The following is a 19,604-nucleotide window of genomic DNA, read 5'->3' on the forward strand; positions in this document are numbered from 1 at the left end:
AAAGCTTATTGTTATTTTTTTTTAAAAAGCATCGGTACCGGATCGGATCTGCAAGACTATGAAAAAAAAAACAGATCGGATCGGAAGCAAAAAAAGGGGATCAGGACATCCCGAACCTTTATGCTTTATTGGCATATGAAATAGCAAGCGTGTCAATGACTTCACCATAAGAAAATTGATTGATTATTGTTTATGGTTACATTCGTAGTTACAAGATTGCTTTTTGTTTTATTTTTCTGAATTCCACCTGTCTCTTATTCAGCTGTCATACAGAAAATATTTAGAATGACCCAAACCTTTGTTCTCCATTCATATAAATTACATCTGCTACTAAAACATGCATGCTTTTAATTAGCTTAGACATATGCAGTTTCATTGTCGTTGCAAGTTTATGACCTTTTCTCAAAGGACAAATAGTTGCCATATAATAGGACAGATCTCAGAAGACGCGCTGAGTCTCTGTTTCACTGTCACACGTGCGTGCGCACACACACACGCACACTCACACGCACATGCACAGACACAAACACACACACACCTGAGAGGTATTCCTCTGATAGTCCTCTAATAGTTTCCAGTGCCCAGAAGATAAAGCCCTAACTCATACCGACAGCGCAGATTAACACACAAGCCTTAAACATGAGTGGTCCAAGTCAAAGGTCAATAAACACTCACACACGCACACGCACACACATGGGCAGTGTGTGTGTCACTATGGATACTCTGTACACTGAACTGATTTGGGGTCTGTGTTGTATTCTAGCCAGCTGCAGTAGGTTGGCTGCTAGTTGTATTTGGTATCCAAATATTTATTTAATTTGTCCAAGCAGCTACAAAAGACATTACTGTTATCATGTTCCTCACCTATAGTCTGTAGCACACATCTTTAACAAAATGTTCTGGTTGTGTGAGCTTTCGAACATAATGGAAATGGAACTACTGAGGTGCATCAACTTTTCTCGGTTGCATTCTCTGGTCCACCTTTTCCCTTGTGTTTAGTTCAATTTCCCAGTCATTCTAGTGTTTGCTTCCATCTGCTGGAACGAGAAAAGCAATGCACCAGGAGCCATCCATTTGGGCTTTGTGCACAGCGGCTGTCTACAATCTGAAGTGCGGTGGCAGTATTGTGCAGTATAACAGTCACCGTAGAAAAACAGCGAGGAAGAAGTCACACCAACAGAAGAAGAAGAGCGGCCGCAGCTTTATTTGGTTGCCGGGTTGGCTAATATTGAACAAATTCATCTGTTGGATGAGGTAAGACATACCTTAATTATCCGATACTTTTTGAACGACTTACTTGTTATACTTATTGAATAATTCTGTTTGAGTTATCGTGGGGAAACCAATACTTTCGCTGCAATGTTGTTGGTGCGCTCTCTCCAGACTTGTTGTTTAGTTATGAGCTCATTGCAAAAAAGGACGTCTTTATATTAAAAACCTCGGTTATTATATTCCATTTGTATGCTATATCCATGCTATAAAACATGCCGCTTTTTCTCTGACTTGTCTATTACAGAATCTCTGCTAGCCTCTCCTCACTGAAGAGATGGATCCAGTTAATGGTGATCACGATGGCGTTGAGATCACCTCTTGGGTGTCGGTGTGTCCCAGGGGCCTCTGGACGGTCCAGAAGAAGCTAACCCAGTCTGGAAGCCAACATAAAGTTTATAATCATGGCGAAGGTGCCTGCATGATGTTCTTTCTGGTCTGATTTCCTCCTGGTAAACTCCATTTTCACCCTCTGTGTTTGTGTCTGATGTAGTGTTGTCGTCTGGCTACAAACCAAGATTGGGTTCGCTGTGCCTTGTCCGTGTGCACCTCAAAGCCGATACGGATGATGCAGGAACATTTATAAAAGGAGATGAGACCAACCAAGGAGACCGACTTGATGCTCCAGGAGCAGAGTTCCCAAGGTGTCAGGACTGTGTGCTGCAGGTCCCGCTGGGTGACTGGACCACACTGCGACTCGGGGAGGGTCATTGTGATGTCACAGAAGCCTGTGTGGAGGGGATGAGAGCTGGGGACGCATGTGAGGTATGAATATAAAAAGAATTCCCATTCTCCCATTTAAATGGCACTTTATTTACAAAGCACATCTCCACTCAGGGGGGTATACGGCAAAAGTGGCTCCACAAACTCTGGCTTTGTGCTCAAGATGCAACTCGACAAAACATAACATCCGCAATCAGACTCGATTGGTCCCGCGACGGTGGTCATCAACTCACTTTGTCAAGTCCGGTTTTTGGCTTTGTGCGAAGTGCGCGTTCACATGAAAGGGGTCGTGTGATGTCATATTATTCTACTTCCGCTGAAAGGTGAAGCGATACTAGCCAGTGTATTTTACGAAAAATGAGTACGTAATTATTATAGAGCGTTATGAGGAGTTCCTAAAAGATTATGACTGCTAAAAGCAACACTGTCACCGATAATACAGCGAGGGAGCACCGCTGGAATGTCAGCTTGCAGCGTGTGAATTCGCAAGTTAACACTGATTATTATAAAAACTATACGCTAGTCTTTTCATTCATCAACGCTCAACATTGCACAACTTTGACATATTAACACTTATCCATTTAAAAAAAAAACTGGGGCAAGAACTTTCATTTTTGATTTTATAGCTAAAATGAAATACTAACTGCTGTATCTTGTTGTGACCACTAGATGGTCCCGACCAGGTTATGCGCTTAGCCTACGTTACCATGGTGATGGAGCTGCTTTAAAAGGGAGCTACCTTCGCTGAACACGCAACACAGCTCGCTAACCCACTATACTCGCTTCGCAGGATACCCCCTCAGTGTGCTCATTGGTCATTAAATACAGGTGTCATGTTTGAATAGAACACGTATAAAAATACTAAGAGATGAAGCAAATACAATATTCCTTGGTGAACTACTCAACATCAGCTGATGAACTACTGCTAGCATAGGAGCTACCTGTTGGAAACCCTTGCGATAGCGTCACTGTCTAAAGCTGTACACACTACGTGTTCTGTTTCGACACCCAACTAGTGCCTTGAAGAGAAGCCATAAGTATTATAATGATAACAAGAGAGCAAGATTAAGCGGCACTTTAAAAAAGTAAGTTGTGATGATGGTCGATGATTGATGCATCCCATGAACGTAATAGCCACTTGTAGCTCCGAGCTAGCTAGATGCCGCCAGCCAGACGTACACAAAAATGCCAGAAAGTGGAATGAGATTGAAACGCGAGCGAACACACACGGTGGCATAGATAGGCTTAGCATGTGACAAGTTGCCAATTGACTACACATTTTACGGACTATTGTTCATTCTCCCAATAATACCAAAGCAAGTGAAAGTCAACACAAGACGTGTCGGGTATCTGGTCACTGGTCAAGTGCCAGCAAGGCAGACAGGCAATTCCGGTGAATGCATCAAAATAAAGCGCAGTGAAACATTTTGCTGATATTTTGAATCGTTTTCAAACTAATTGTTGTCAATATGCATGTAAATAATAAGCTATATATGTATTTATATAGCATATATCTATATACATTCATACACTATATTAAAATTGTTTTCAAGTTTAAAAAGAGACTGTGGTGCCAGGAAGAAGGAGTCGCAGGCGGAGTGATTGGAACAACAACCGGGAACATTTATTTCCCTGCTCCTCTCGAGTTTACAATCTCACAGAGCAAAATGCACATGTTTCTCAACTGGAAAAACCAGGGTCCCTCAACAATAAGGGCCCAGGTGAAACTCCAACTCACATAAAGTTCCGATGGGTGAATTATGTCCAACATGCGCCACAAGACCCTCATTTTTTAGGTGTGGCGGCTTTTATTTTGTATTGGCACACCGCCACATCAATGACATGCAGCGGAAACCCTGTTAAATTGTCTATTATTTATATTTTTAAACTGCTCATATAACACAGAGAAGTTAGTGCATTTTCACTCTGGTGTGATCAGTGTATCACTCTTTACACACTTTGTTTTTAGTCAGAACATTAGGATGAATTTTTCGCCACTTCTTTTTAAACTTTTAGAGAATATTTATCTGTGTCCCACCAAGAGAAATGTAAATTTGATGCAAGATGCTGCAAGTGGCTGGGGTCAGAAGCCATGTCAGTGTTGCCGTAGTTGCGTTTTACTCCCAAATGTTTTCAATTTTAATCAGTTTGCTTTGCAGTACTCTTTCACTTTCAAGTAGTCCTAACGGCACATTTATTTACAATGATAAACATTTTACCCATTTAGCTCTCCACCTTATGAAACAAGAAAAACATTCTAGTAATAGCACCAGTTATTTTCATCATCAGCTGTCAGCAAGATGAAATGGCATAAAACATCTCTAGTGTGAATGTTCATTTTACAGATCACACCAAATACCAACTGTAATACTAAACTGCTATAAAGGCAAGTGTTGTAGTCCGGCCTTTTTACTATGCATTGTCATACATGCACAATGAGAGGAGGTATCATCGTTCTGATCATTTGTGTTGTGCTTCTCAGATACGACTCACTCCGGTAAACTCCGGAGCTGATATGTTGAACTCTCAGCCTGTGGAGGAAATATGTGCCACAGTGGAGCTCCAAGCTTTCACAACAGGAAAAGAGTCCTGGCAGATGTCACCTGGTGAAAAATGGGAGTGGGTGAGGTCCCACAAGGCGAGAGGTGGGGAGAGATTCAGAAGTGGAGACGTGTGGGGAGCAGCAGACAGCTACAGTCGCGCCCTCAAGCTTGTCATCACCCTCCGTGGATGTGAGGTGGACCGAGAAGAGCAAGACATAGAAGAACAAAGAGTCACATACACTGAAGATGAAACAACCCTTCCTACAGTTAATCAACTCCAAAGCTTGAAAGCTGAACTTCACTCCAACTTGTCTTTGTGTCAGCTCAAACTGAAACAGCCAGTGCGGGCCAAGGAAAGTGCTGAGAAAGCTACACAGCTGGAACCAGGTGGGGCTAAAGCATGGTACCGACTAGGACAAGCCTGCCAAATGGTGAATGAGCTTGAAGAGGCCCGACTGGCATTCAGAGAACTGCTGAAGCTGCAACCAGAATCCACAGCTGCTGTGAAGGCACTTAAAGAAATTGCGAGTAGAGAGAAGCAGACAAACGCACAGTTGGGAAAGAGACTAAGTAAAATGTTTAGCTAGAGATTATGTAGCAGAAATATCCAATCATGAGTATGACTGTGCTACTTGGTAACCACACCGCTCTGTTTTTAGATTGTGTGAATCTGGGGTGCTCGTTTGTCTCCTTGGCGTGCACTGTTCTGGAGATATGCCTCATATAATTTGGGCATAACACCACAGACTATGAATAATGCTGCTGTGTTGACACTGAAACATAAAGATGGTTTTTAATATTTTTTAACCATAACTTAATTTCAGCAAAAAGATGTTACAAAATTAGCAATCAATGGAGAATAAAACAGAATGTAGTATTACTGTACTGTCCATCACACCCATCCTCTCTGGCATTACAACACTACTACTGTGGTGCAACTGAGGTAGGCCTGGGAGGCACCAGAAGACTTCAGGGGAGACGGCAGCTTGAATAAAATAGAAGAAAAATATACAGTATTTTTCCAAACCTGCTAAGCTGATTTCAATATATGTTGAAAGGCAAAATCAGTTCATTTTAGGTACTGTATGATTTATTTTGTTCTTATTTGATTAATTGACAGTAAACTCCACAAAGTCTGCTCCAGAAAATCACTTTTGGGATGGAAGGAAGGCTTCAGCTGTCATTTAAAGGGGCTGTATAGCCCTTAGGCCTCACCCCATCACTTTGCCTTACGGGGAATTGGGACACCACTTGCTTGATGTGAAAGTGCAAAACCTAGGACTGAGGGCTAAGGGGTAGAATTGGGATTGGCTGTGATTCTCTGTGTGTCACGCTGCCACATTTGAAAGCCCCCGCTCTTGGGTATATGTATTTATGTACTATTAATGCATTTTTCCTTATATATATATACATATATATATATATATATATATATATATATATATATATATATATATATATAATTCAAATATTAGTCAATGACAACATAACTGAACACAAAATGCAGTTTTTCAATTAAACTAAACAATTAAACAATCCAAACCTACATGGCCCTGTGTGAAAACGTGATTGCCCCCTAAACCTAATAACTGGTTGGGCCACCCTTAGCAGCAACCCGTGCAGTCAAGCGTTTGTGATAACTTCTAATGAGTCTCTTACAGTGCTGTGGAGGAATTTTGGCCCACTCATCTTTGCAGAATTGTTGTAATTCAGCCACATTGGAGGGTTTTCCAGCATGAACCACCTTTTTAAGGTCATGCCACAGCATCTCAATAGGATTCAGGTCAGGACTTTGACTAGGCCAATCCAAAGTCTTCATTTAGTTTTTCATCAGCCATTCAGAGGTGGACTTGCTGGTGTGTTTTGGATCATTGTCCTGCTGCAGAACCCAAGTTGTTTTCAGCTTGACGTCACGAGCAGATGGCCACACATTCTCCATTTCATGGTTCTGTTTATCACAGCAAGTCTTCCAGCTCCTGAAGCGGCAAAACAGCCCCGGATTATCACACTAGCAACACCACATGTTACTGTTGATGTGATGTTCTTTTTCTAAAATGTGGCGTTACTTTTATGCCAGAAGTAATGGGACACACACCTTCCAAAAAGTTCAACTTTTGTCTCATCATACCACAGAGTATTTTCCCAAAGGTCTTGGGGATCATCAAGATGTTTTCTGGCAAAATTGAGACCAGCCTAATCATCTTTTTGTTCAGCAGTGGTTTTCGTCTTGGAACTCTGCCATGCGGGCCGTTTTTGCCCAGTGTCTTTTTTATGGCGGAGTCATGAACACTGACCTTAACTGAGGCAAGTGAGGCCTGCAGTTCTTTGTTGTTTTTGTTGTGGGGTCTTTTGTGACCTCTTGAATGAATAGTCGCTGCGCTTTTGGGCCATTTTGGTTGGCTGGCCACTCCTGGGAAGGTTCACCGCTGATAATGTCTCACACTGTGGTTCCTTGGAGTCTCAAAGCTTTAGAAATGGATTTATAACCTTTTCTACTTGAACTCGAGTGTGATAAACGACAGCCAAGTGATGTTTTAACAGGGGGGCAATCACTTTTTCACACAGGGCCATCCATGTAGGTTTGGATTTTTTCCCCCTTAATAAAAAGTTTGGTTTAAAAACTGAATTTTGTGTTCAGTTGTGCTGTTATTGACTAATATTTAAATTTGTTTGATGATCTGAAACATTTAAGTGTGACAAACAAAAAAATAAGAAATCAGGAAGGGTTGACACTTTTTCACACCACTGTATATGGTGTGAAAAAGTGTCTGCCAGTTTTCGATTGGCCAGTTTTCGATTTTTTTGGGTCTACCGCTTGACTTTTTTGTTCCATAATGCTCAGGATTTTTCAAAAAATGCAACCTCAGCAGCAATGGCACGCTGCGAGAGGCCTTGCTTGTGCAGCTCGACAATCCGACCATGTTCAAAAAGAGAAAGCTTCTTAGATTTAGCCATCAGGAGGGCATGACAGTGTGAATGCCTGACAGAAAATGAACATTTTGAGCAGATTTTGGCTTTGACAGCCTGTGGTGTTAAACTTTTGATCAGCTGATAAACAGCCTATTTCCTTCTTGCTTTTGCATATTGTAGCTCGACTTAAAACCTCATCCAAATGTGCAAAATTCAAATTCTAGCAATTTTGCAACAGGTCTTAAGATTTTGATCAGGAGTATATACTGTCCAGTCGTGGAAAAAAGTATTAGCCCACCCTTGTTTCTTCAGTTTCTTGTTCATTTTAACACAAGTTAAAGCACCGTTGTTAGGACAAATATAACAATGGCAACAAAAATAGCTTATAAGAGTTCAATTTTTTGGCAGTACAGTGCTATAGATATTCATGTACGAACTTAAGTGATTTTGGTTATCAAGAAAACCATGGAAGTTGCTAGATATCAGCTCTTAAATTACACTCTTATGAGTTATATTTGTTATCATCATTATATGTGTTCAAACAAATGTACCTTTAGTTGTACCAGGCATTACAATGGATCAATAAACTGAAAAAACAATATTTTTTTTCCATGACTGTAGATGTTTATATTTATACATGTATATAATGCAGAGTTATTCAAAAAGAATGAACAAATTTCATGGCACATTGCTTTAATTCTCAAACATCGTCGTGGAATGAGTCAGTGACCATTTGAAAAAGGAGTTTTCTACATTTTGAATGGCTATCACGGGGGCGCTGTAGTCGCGTTGTTCCTGCGGCAGCGTTCAGTTCTTTGTTTACCCTCAGAATGGTGACCTCTCAGCAAAAGGTGTTCTACGTTCTCGAGTTCTTGAAAACAAAATCGCTTGTCACGGTGCTGCATGCTTTTCAAAGGCAATTTGACATTAATAGACCCTCTCCGAAGAACATTTGACGTGGTTTTGACAGTTTCAAGAGAGTAGGTGTGTAAAGGAAAGACCTTGCTCTTTGTGCTTGGCTTGGCTAAGATCTTTATGTTCTACCGCTACCCAATAACCTCGATGACCTTAAACATCGAATAACAACAGCTATCAACTCAGCGGATCGTGATATGCTGATACGTGTCTGGGAAGAATACTTTTATTGTATTGATGTTGCCTGTGCTGCAGGTGGTGGCCACGTTGAACACTTGCAAGACCGGAAATAAAACATGATTGAGGGTAGAATGAAATCGGTTAATTCTTTTGAATAACCCTGTATATCTAACGCGTATGTCAACAGTTACTAATAGTTACTAATAGTATAGTTAGTTACTAATAATACTTTGCACTGTATTATTACTACAATATGAGAATGACAAGTCATATTGTAGTTCGTAAAATGTTGTTTATTTTGGTAGCAATCAGAATATGTACTTCTGAACAAAGATCACTAACATTGTACTGTACATACAGTAACAATTATACACTGTTTATATAACCACCACTATCATTAATCCAGACAAAGGTTTGTCTTTTGGTGTGTGTCCCTTGTATAGTATCAGTCTGTCCTCTAGTCACATCCCCTCCTATTGTTTCTTGGACTTTTTAGTCCCATCGGTGTGTCTCTGAGCTGCTGATAGTTGTCTCCACGCGTCCACAATGAGAGACAGTGGTATAATGATCCACAGAAAGTTCATGAACACAAAGTAGAACCAGAAGTAGATGGGGTGTCCTAGCTCACTGTGAGAGTAGCCTTCTCTGTGCTCTATGAAGAAGTACAGCACCGCTCCATACAGCTGACCTGGAATGGGATTCCAGTACATATGAGAACTGTACCTAGTTGCAATGTAATGTAACAACTGCTTCACAAATTGCACCCTTCTTACCAAGTGAAAGTATGAGCTGCAGGACAAATCTGTAGGGCTTGTTAGTTAAGAAGGCAAACACAGCCCAAAAGCTGAATGGTCCCCATAACCATGCAGTCACGGTCTCCATACAAACAGTGAAGTTATCAGCTCTAGACACACACGAAACATGCTTAGTGCACAATTTGTCAATCGTACCAGCTATATTACAATTGTGTGCAAATATACTCACATTACATATCGACTGTCCCCTTTGGAGTACTCTTTCCCTGAGAGAGAGAAATGAGAACAGTTTTTTGTGAGGGGGCGAGCCAAGGGTCACGTTTTGGTGCCTTAATGCAATGTTCCCCAACCTCTTTGAGCCCATAGACCAGCTTGTTTCTGTCAAACTTCTGACAGACCAGTGATTTTTTTAAAAAAGCACGAGAGAGGTGCACTCCAGACACCATACTGTAGTAATCTAAAGCTATTGTCAACCCTGTACACAACACAAAAAGTACAGATTTACCATCAGTGCGAGCCTAGTGTTTGTTTTGTAGATAGATGATGATAGTAGCGGGGTTTGATGTGCATGAGTGACAGGTGCAGCGTGTTTTTACCACCCTTTGTTTTGGAGCTATTCAGCGCCAAAAATCATGTCTTACAGTAAGTGATTGGACAGAAATAGCAACAACATCCAATGCCATTGTGGAACGTTCTGTATGGTTCCTTTTTACTTTAATCCAAAATAACCACAACGGACACACAAGTGGTGTGGCACATTTGCATACTCGTGACAAAACCATATTTTAAGTGTTGATTTTGGTTGAAGTTTGATTTCTTGTCTCCCCATTATGCTCATTGGCCTGAGATAGTTTTTTTCAGCAGCCCCAGAAAGCTTGTTAACGTATCGTGCCCAACTTTGACCTTGAGGTGGCAAGTAAAGTATGGCCCTATGGTTGGGGACCCCTGCTCTGATGCATTCATACAAAAATCAATCTAGTTCTAACATGATTTTATACTCACACAGTTGTGACAGGAAGCTCTGGTCTCCTGGAATGTCATCATAGTACAGCGAGAACCAGCCCTCAATGACACTGTGGATAAAACCACAAACAGCAAACCAGCACACAGCCAGACGCCTCCATGTGCCCAGTCTGCCAGTGATCATCCAAGTCACGAGAAGAAAGACTCCGGACACAGAAAAGAGAAACGCCAGGATCTCTGTCATGGATCGATCATTGGCCACATAGGTAGAGATCACAAGATCCCTGGGCCGGTAGGGATGAATAGGTCCAGATGCTGAGGTGGCATCCATCACCTATTTCAAGAAAGGAAAAATAAAATGCAAAAATAAATTGAGATTGCATGTCAAATTGTGAAGTACAAATGAACTTTTGAGGTCATCAACACATTAGGTTTACTGTAATTACAAAATAGCAGGCTAAAGTGTGCATGTCCTTACCAGTGATTAACAGCAAAATTCCCAACTTAAGTTTTCATAAAGAAAAGGTAACTACTATAAAACAACCGCTGGTGGCCGACGCAATATACAGCATGTACAAAATCTCAAACATAGAACTCACATGGCTGACCAATCAGACTGCTCCATTTTCTGAGCCACCTTGCACGTGATTATATACAGCCTCGCTGATTGGCTCGTCCTCTCGGAACATAGAAGTCATGATGGAACATGCCAATGAAAATACATGTTTCAACACAAACGTCACCACCAAGGACTCTAAATGGAAAAGACCATTACAATAAATGGAACCGAGTGTAGTACGCCATGGCAAATAAAGTCCGCCATGATGGTGAGCAAGAGAGGTGGGCGGGGCTAGGCGCAAAACCATTGTACAATGTTTTCACGAGCTGTGAGTTGAATGTAAAATAAAGTTATGTGCTGTGCGTACACTTTGATGAAATTAATTAATGTTATTTACTGAACAGAATGAATATATATGCAAATATATATAAAGATGTAAAAATCTATTATAGTGCCGAAATATAACCTACATGTAGATGTCAATAAAAACCTGAGTAGCTATATAAAAGATACCTTTTCCTTCTTTATTTTACTTTTTCCCTTCTTACAATCAATGGTGGAGCCAGAAATTTTTCATTGGGGTGGCCAAGGTGAGACCATTATTCATAGGGGTGGCAATAAGTTGATAACTGAATTGTCTGGTTGGCCGGTGGAGTGGTCGGAGAGCCACTGCTTTTGGATCATTTATTAGAGCAATTAATAGCTGAGCAGTGTGTGACGTCCATAGTTTCTGGATCCTGCTCACCATCATGGTGGCCAAACCCGCGCAGGACATAATACGCAAGTGGACCCCGATCGGAACGTCTGTTTTAACACTAGACTCCTTGGTTTACATGCCCACCCATGCTGCTACAGAGATCGTCCAATATCACCAGGTTTATGTGCTGAATCAGACTTCTGAATTTAAGTCAAAGTCAACATAGTAAGAAAACTTGACCGGAAACGGCCAAAGCAATCATGGAAAACTTATCTATCGCTTGCAGTTCATGCAAGACGCGGTTTTAATGACAGCTCAAACAAAACAAAATAGGCAGCTCTCTTCTGCTCTCCCAAGGAAAGCTGTGTGCTGCAGTGAAAAGCGTCCAAGCGGAAAGGGCAGTTAGGCTGAACGAATGTTCTGCACCACAGAGCCGCGTTTGTCAAAATTGTCCCCCAGTCTTGGGGGTGGCCGGAGATTGACCAAGGGTGGCCACGTACGGCAACCCCTGGCCACTCCGTAGCTCTGCCACTGCTTCCAAATCTACAACGTTTTTTTTCGCACATACCTGTGTTTGTCTTTGGGATACCTGAAACGTGACAAATGTGGTCTTTTGGACCCTCTATTGGCGCATTTCATGGCGGAACAGTGTGCCGAGTACATGGTTACAATGCAATGTTTCTGGATTCTGCTCACCATCATGGCGGTCAAACCTGCGCAGAGCATACTACGGAAGAGGCTGCCGATTTAGAGACGCATACATTTAGAGTCCTTGGTCACCACCTTCTTTGTAGCTCAAAAGTCGAACCAATGATTAGTAATGCTTCAGTCGTTCTTTTCTACCAGGTAATTCGGTGAGACACAACATCACTAATCTTACCTGTCCTGACAGCGTGAATGTACTGAAAAACAAAGGAGTGATATGCGATATGTTTTGTCTAAATCGACTCTGTATTTTTGTGAAGTATACGCTTGTGTGTGGGCGTGCGTGTGTGTGTGTAAATTAAGACGCTTGAATTTGAAAAAGATTTTCGCCCAAATTACACTTTGCCGTGACCCGGATTCGAACCGGGGTTGCTGCGGCCACAACGCAGAGTACTAACCACTATACGATCACGGCGAGCCACCGGGCGCCATGTTGCAAACCTGAAAAATTATCTTTATGAAAGTGGGCGGGGTGAGTTTAACTTCAATATATTGTATACATTGCAGAAGTCATATCACATTATCTTTTGACCATTGCTATATGTTTTATGCATTATGACTTACTAATGAAACCATCTCCCCAATAGTTTGTCCTTTTTTTTACAGTAATAGACCTGACTGCTGATACTGCAACTCTTCAGGTGGCAATTCTAAACACCACACAGGAGTTAAAGGACCACATTCAGGGGAAAGTTTCAGCATCCATCCATCCATCTTCTATGCCGCTTATCCTCACTAGGGTCGCGGGGGTATGCTGGAGCAGATCCCAGCTGACCTTCCTTGAGAGGCGTTGCCAGTCGCAGGGCAGAAAGTTTCAGCATTCCCATTGGAAAAGACTACAACAATGGATGCTGAAAATTAACAGTGTATTTTTAAGTATCACTTGTTAATTACCAAATTATTTTAATTGACTAATTTACTTTTGACATAAAACAGCTTGAAATTGTGTTCAGTTGTGTTATAATAAACTATATTTGTGCCTTCATTTTGCCAAATGTATTGGCATTTTTGGCAATAGTAGAAGAGTCGATTAAAGCAATTTAGCAGTTTCCTTATTTGGTGGGGAAATTATGCAATGGAACGTTCCTACTTTTGCAGAAGAGAAGAGGCTGGACACATTGATTAAGAAGGCCATCTCTGTCCTGGGATGTCCTCTGGAGCAGGTGGAGGAGGTGGGTAAGATGAGAATAACAGCCAAACTGTCCTCCACGATGGACAAAAACTTCCACCCGCTCCAACACACACTCATTGCACGAAGGAGCTCCATTACTGACAGGCTGATACATCCAAAGTGTGTGAAGGAGAGGTATCGCAGGTCTTTCCTTCCTGCAGTTTGTCAGACTCTATAATAAGAGCTGTTGAAAAAAATCCTCTACAATAACCGTGCAATTAACCATGCAATAAACAAGTGCAATAACAATGAAATACTGTAAACCTGTGACTTGGTGAACATGTGTACAGTATATGGCTGTATAAAGTGTATAAAACGTCTGATTTGTATTACCCTGTTTTTACCCTTTATCTGCTCTTGTGTGCGATGTACCATACTCTTCTGTGCTCTTGTACTTGTACTGCTGCTGTAAACCTGAAATTTCCACTTGTGGGGCTAATAAAGGCTTTTTTTTTTTATCTTATCGTAGTTTGGTTTACCTTACTTTAACCTACCTTAGTTTCGCTTTAGCTGTTGGTGTTATTCATATTTATATATATCATTTATATTATTTAAATGACATTTTGTGTGTCTCCCATATGGTCTAGCGGTTAGGATTCCTGGTTTTCACCCACGCGGCCCGGGTTCGACTCCCGGTATGGGAACGACTCTTTTCCTTCCACACTCTGAAATTAATATTATTGTTCTTACCTGACGCTTTTTAAATAGATAGATACAAACAGACAGCGATACAGATATATGCAAATACACGATTAATATGCACTTCTCCTGCCATTGATAATACAGGTAAATAAAGTATTACTTGTGTCTGCATAAAACACATGTAAATAATCAAATAACTGAAAACCATACCAAAAGGAAATTTGTACTATTAAGGGAACTCGCTTGCAGTTTCTACCAAAACAAGTAGACGTGACCGTTTAACTGTACCTTCAAATATAACTTTTTTTTAACTTTATTGAAATACACAAATAATATACAAGGACAATGAAAACCTTAGCAGTGACGTGCGGAGAGGCTGATGAGGAGGTGTTTTTTATGTGAAAGGGATAGTTCGGATTTTTTTTAATGAAGTTGTATTACATCCCCATCAGCATTGTAGTCCAATAACAGCGACTTACCCCCCACTTGGTCTCCTAAATCCAGTTCTGGTCAGATTTCCGTGATGAAGAATGTAGTTCAACTTAATTGCTGGGGACAATTAAGTAAAGACTTTGGCTTCTCAAAACAATAAGCATTCAAAAGATTAATACATTTGCATCACAAAAATGCCTTCTAAAAAAAATCAGACCTCACAAAACGCTCGGCGTTATATCTGTGTCTTGCCGTATTCCCGCGCACTGTCGCCTGTGCGTTCACGTGTACGTGACAAAGACGCTCTCATTTACTTATTGGACTACAATTCTGATGGGGATGTCATACAACTTCATGTAAAAAAATCCAAATTAGCCCTTTAATACAGGTTGCTCATTAAGTGGACAGCAAGAAAAAGAAGAGAATAGTTCACTTTGGTGAAAATAATAACTTTAAATTGTTTTAAAATACTTCTTAGTCCAGTTTATATATTTCTTTTATGAACTAAAAACATTTGTGCTCTTACTTTTTACCAAGCACTTTTCTGCTCATGCACGTCCCCACCCCTCAGGATGAGGCAAGTACTGCAAGCGCCCTTTGCATGACATGTATTTGCATTTTATTGTCCGATTAGCAATAATAATGATATCACACTTACATTAAAGACATTACATAAACTGTTGAAAGTCATGGTGTATTATAAATCTTTCTGCATCATTGTATTATTTGCGACATGCTGACTAACAGAAACTGGAGGAAGCCATGATCCAACTCAGCAGTGCATTCACTGAGTGCACTCGGATGGTAGGCTGGGCTTCCACATCAAGTCGAGAAGAGACAGCTCGAGGCAGCCTCATTTTAGGTTTCTTCTCTGTATTTCACCAGGGAATGAGAACATTCAGCGTTTTTACTTACAAAAATGTTGAAAACGATGGACTCATACAGAAAATACATTTATAATACAGTTCAATCGACAAATATTAATAATTTAGTTAAATTAATATTGTATTATTTTTCAGCATGACAAGTGGGGCTCTGCGAGAATTTGACGTCACGAGCGCTAAAGACCCGTGGAGGGCAGCAATACGTCTTGGTTGCGTCTAGTCTGCCGGAAATTCAAAAGAAGAAGAAGAAAAAACCGTCACATGGACTCTTCACGTGATAGACTATCACATGACCCTTTGCGGAAGTGCTTAACTCTGTCATAATCAGAAAGTATGCAGTCGTCTGTTCGATGATATTATCGCCTCTGTTATAACAGGATGAAAGAGCAAATTTAAATAGTAGACATGGGTGTGTCTGGACAAGATGAACGTGCTCTGTTGCTGGATGAAAAACTGCTGACTTTCATGGACCAGCTGGAATTACTGGAAGAAAAACGAGCACGATTGAACACACTCATCGAGCAGGTAGGTCTATAGCGCTGCAAAAACATTTATATGTAGCGATCCTATATTTATCGTCAATACATTATTTGATCTATTTTATAGATGTCTACAATCTTCTGATGTGTTCTCTTGTATTGAGTTGACCCTCAGTAAAATGCGCGTATATGCCTTGTAAATGTATGAATGTAAACGCATTACAATTTATTATGTAGGAATGTTAAAACATTTAGAAATATGTAAAATCAAGTCTGTGGTTATTTCTATCTGATAAAGCATGACTTGAACTTTAATTTGAAACCCCATTCACTTCTCTACCCCAAATATTAAAGACGTTAGAGCAGATTCCATAGCGGCAAATAGTGACTTTGGTTCATCGATAAGTTGAACGTGTTAAGTTGTTGAAGTTGAACATAACATTCAAAGCACTCGTTTGAATCGATGTGGTTCAACACTCATAAATATGATACAAAATTGAAGAGAAAGAAGTAATCTACCAAACAAACATGTATACGAATGGGGAAAAAATGCATTTTTAAGGATGTTTGCCCATCATCCACAATCCTTATGTAAAACATAAGGTACATGACATCAGGTCAAATTTCTGAAGGAGTACAGGACTGTGAAAATCTGGCAACCACTGATGTAGCGTTTACTACTTCCTTTCTCTGCAGGGATGGTTTTCCATTTCCAAGGCACGATATTCCATGGGAAACAAACAAGTGTCAGCTCTTCAGTATGCAAGTGAGATGGAGCCACTGGTTTGTGTCCATCTAAGGTGAGGAACTATACCTGATTCATTGTTAATTCCATGGATATCTTCTACCGGTGGTGATGACGTGACATTTTGTGTACACAGAACACTCAACAATGACAATATTGAATTCTGCGCTGAAAGAGAGTCTCAAAAGTCTCATACTGAGTGTAAGAATGAGACATCCGTTGAAGACGTTGGTCCACAAGATGAAGGTGGGTTTGTGTTGTGGAAAAAAAATTATCCTAACTAAGAAAGAAAATGGCAGAAATTGAGCAGTTGATTATACCTTTGCAAAGGGGTCAGACGACATAGAGAGTGCATGGCGGTCTGCAGATGTCTGGCCAAGAGTGGCTTCCTGACTGCAACCCGTATACTTCATTGCATGCAAATTAATTACATGGTAAAAGAAACAGATCACTCCTATGTGCCGGTTTGTGTGGGGAGAGAGCTTACATCAGAAAATGGCTTCCTCTGACCCTTAGGTGTAAACTATGTTTCCTGGACCCCCTGCTAGCTTTTATTAGCATCATTAGCAGCATCTAAGCGATAACCTGATCAAATGATGGTACCCCAGTTGACCTCTGCCACACCCATGCTACAGACCAACAAGGTTGTGAATGGAATGCATGATGTGTTCAGATACTAGACTGAAAACTCGACAAAATGCTATAATAAGTAATACCTAAAACTAGTACAATAATTTGACCTGTTATACATGTAAAGGTTTTAAAATGTATTCATTTATTTTTTTATCCACCTTGAAATAATTTTCGTTTTCTTTTTCCCATAGGCATCAGAAGAAGAATAAAAACTAAAAAAGACAGCAGTGAAAAAGAGGTAGTTGCAGAATTAAGGGGTAATCTTCAACAAAACCCTCTTAAATGGTTTGGAATTTTGGTGCCACAAGCCCTGAAGCAAGCCCAGTCATCATTCAACCAAGGTGCCGTGTTTGATTTCTGAATAATGGTATTTTGTCTTAGTCTGAAGAGAATCCATACTGTAGCAGAAATCATATCACATCATCTTTTGACCATTGCTATATGTTTTATGCATCATTACTTACTAATGAAACCATCTCCCTAATTGGTTCTTCTTTTTTACAGTAATAGAGCTGACGGCTGAGATTGCAACTCTTCAGGTGGCAATTGTAAACACCAGACAGGAGTTGAAGGACCACATTCAGGAGAAAGTTTCAGCACCCCCATTGGAAAAGGCTGAATAACAATGGATGCTGAAAATGAACAGTGTATTTTTAGGAGGCATCAATTGTTTAGAATACTATAGATCTATTAGTCATACGGTCCACACAGTGACCCCTAGTGCAGGGGTCACCATCCCATGGACCGGTATCCCAAAGTTTTTGCATGTTTATGTTGTTGGTTGCGAGCAGCGACCCGTCCCACTTTGTTCGACGGTCCTGGAACGCACCATTGTGCGTGTGCTAACTTTCTCCCATGTTGCACAGATAGACTACTATACTGTATTTTTAGCGTTCTCCTTTCACTTAATATTTGCTCCCAAATGCTAAAACTGTGTGGGAATGTATAAAGGTAAGGTTGATGACTTTATTGAGTGCGAATGTGCACATTCTGTGCACAACTTCATGTTAAATCATGCTAGCACGTTGCCTGTTATCACACATATCAAACAGCAACGTTATGCTCTTCTCTCTGAAAAACAAACTCCAGGCTCGATCTGGTGGATGGTAGATGTATTCATTTTGTGCTTTTAATGTGATGCTGTTCCTGTCTTAATTTTACACAACATATAATAAATAATGTACGAACCACAAATTAAAAATGGGACCACTGGCCTGGTAGTTGGTACGTCAGCCTCACAGTTTGTTTGGATGTTTTCTCAGTACGTGCGTAGGTTTTTCCCCAGCTACCCCGGCTTTCTTCCACATGTTACCAGTAATTGGATAATCTCAATTGCTTGTTTTTCTATATGTGCCCTGTGATTGAATGTGTACTAGGCCTTTTGCTCAAAGTCAGCTGGGATAGGCTCCAGCCCATCTATCACCCTAATGAGGACATGCGGTATAGAACATGGATGGTTGGATTTTTAGTCATACTTCAGCATATGTGTTGTTGTTAATGTTGATGTGCGCTACTATCATTAAAATTCATCACCTCTTGGGGTACATTGGCTTGTCACTGAGGTGGTATCCGCAAACCTGTACAGTATACCTGTATCTTTTCGGCTCTGGAAAAACCTACTGTTACCTTGGTGTCTAATAATGTGATATACTGAATTTAGACAGTACTGTTAGGGACGTAAATTACATATTGTAGTGCTATTTCTGACATCGTATAATGTACCGTATCAAAGTATGATGCTATTTTTTTTCCCCCCTAAAAAATAAAACTGCACAAAGTAGAATCTTAGCTGGTAGATGTAGAGTTTAAAAAATATCTAACATCAACCCAGCTGACAGGAAAATTTGAGCTACCGGTATCATGTAATAAATCATGAAAGCTTTCTGGTGAAATTTCCAGATGAACCTAAGATTCACTAAAACCTTTACAGGAGAACTTTATTTGACCTCTAAACTTTTTAATGCGCATGTCCAACAGTTTGATGTTTCAGTACTTTGTGCACAACTTGTTCTCTAACATGGAGCTGAATGGCAAAATTCACAACAGGTGAATAGTTTTGTAATTCAAACAGAAAGGCATGCAGTACTCTTCCAGTCTCTGTAAGCTCAGCGGCCACTTCCCTCTGAGAACATCCTGTTTGAAGCATTGCAATGGCGAGGTACTTTCGATCTAGATGTGGTCTTGGTCTCATGATGTTAGAATGTGTTAAATATATTGGTCGATTTACGGATCACACACTTGTGTATTTTGCTGATCACTTGCTTGTGAGAGAACAGCAAGTTGTGCAAAACGTACTGAAACATTGAACAGGTGGACATGCATGCATTCAAACTTTTAAAGATCACCTGTAAAGGTTATAGTGCATTTTAGGTTCATCCTAATATTTCACCCGAAAGCAT

General features: G+C 40.5%; 3 protein-coding genes and 2 non-coding genes across 6 annotated transcripts; 3 read left to right on the forward strand and 2 right to left on the reverse strand.

The window, feature by feature from the left end:
- Positions 1 to 1,150: 1,150 nt before the first annotated feature.
- fkbpl (FKBP prolyl isomerase like) lies at positions 1,151 to 9,925 on the forward strand. The gene is made up of 4 exons (XM_054788808.1): positions 1,151 to 1,254; positions 1,517 to 1,682; positions 1,763 to 2,034; positions 4,475 to 9,925. The coding sequence occupies exons 2-4, from the start codon at positions 1,547 to 1,549 to the stop codon at positions 5,120 to 5,122; spliced, it is 1,056 nt and encodes a 351-aa protein (XP_054644783.1). The 5' UTR covers positions 1,151 to 1,254; positions 1,517 to 1,546; the 3' UTR covers positions 5,123 to 9,925.
- Positions 8,631 to 10,967, reverse strand: ebp (EBP cholestenol delta-isomerase). 2 transcript variants are annotated; one of them, XM_054790143.1, is made up of 5 exons: positions 10,858 to 10,967; positions 10,298 to 10,592; positions 9,525 to 9,561; positions 9,314 to 9,444; positions 8,631 to 9,228 (listed from the first exon to the last, which is right to left on the reverse strand). In XM_054790143.1, the coding sequence occupies exons 2-5, from the start codon at positions 10,587 to 10,589 to the stop codon at positions 9,014 to 9,016; spliced, it is 675 nt and encodes a 224-aa protein (XP_054646118.1). In that variant the 5' UTR covers positions 10,590 to 10,592; positions 10,858 to 10,967; the 3' UTR covers positions 8,631 to 9,013. The 2 variants fall into 2 exon arrangements, with proteins under 2 accessions (XP_054646118.1, XP_054646041.1); XM_054790066.1 differs by having other exon boundaries at positions 8,633 to 9,228; positions 10,737 to 10,873.
- Positions 10,968 to 12,562: 1,595 nt separating this feature from the next.
- trnah-gug (transfer RNA histidin (anticodon GUG)) lies at positions 12,563 to 12,634 on the reverse strand. Its single transcript has one exon. It is a non-coding gene; the product is annotated as a tRNA-His (tRNA).
- Positions 12,635 to 13,962: 1,328 nt separating this feature from the next.
- trnae-uuc (transfer RNA glutamic acid (anticodon UUC)) lies at positions 13,963 to 14,034 on the forward strand. The gene has a single exon. It is a non-coding gene; the product is annotated as a tRNA-Glu (tRNA).
- A 1,619-nt stretch (positions 14,035 to 15,653) lies between these two features.
- Positions 15,654 to 18,906, forward strand: ccdc115 (coiled-coil domain containing 115). The gene is made up of 5 exons (XM_054790680.1): positions 15,654 to 15,873; positions 16,524 to 16,627; positions 16,709 to 16,818; positions 17,397 to 17,546; positions 17,710 to 18,906. The coding sequence occupies exons 1-5, from the start codon at positions 15,754 to 15,756 to the stop codon at positions 17,826 to 17,828; spliced, it is 603 nt and encodes a 200-aa protein (XP_054646655.1). The 5' UTR covers positions 15,654 to 15,753; the 3' UTR covers positions 17,829 to 18,906.
- Positions 18,907 to 19,604: the final 698 nt, after the last annotated feature.

This window comes from Dunckerocampus dactyliophorus, chromosome 1 (genome assembly GCF_027744805.1).
Source record: "Dunckerocampus dactyliophorus isolate RoL2022-P2 chromosome 1, RoL_Ddac_1.1, whole genome shotgun sequence".
NCBI lineage: Eukaryota > Metazoa > Chordata > Actinopteri > Syngnathiformes > Syngnathidae > Dunckerocampus > Dunckerocampus dactyliophorus.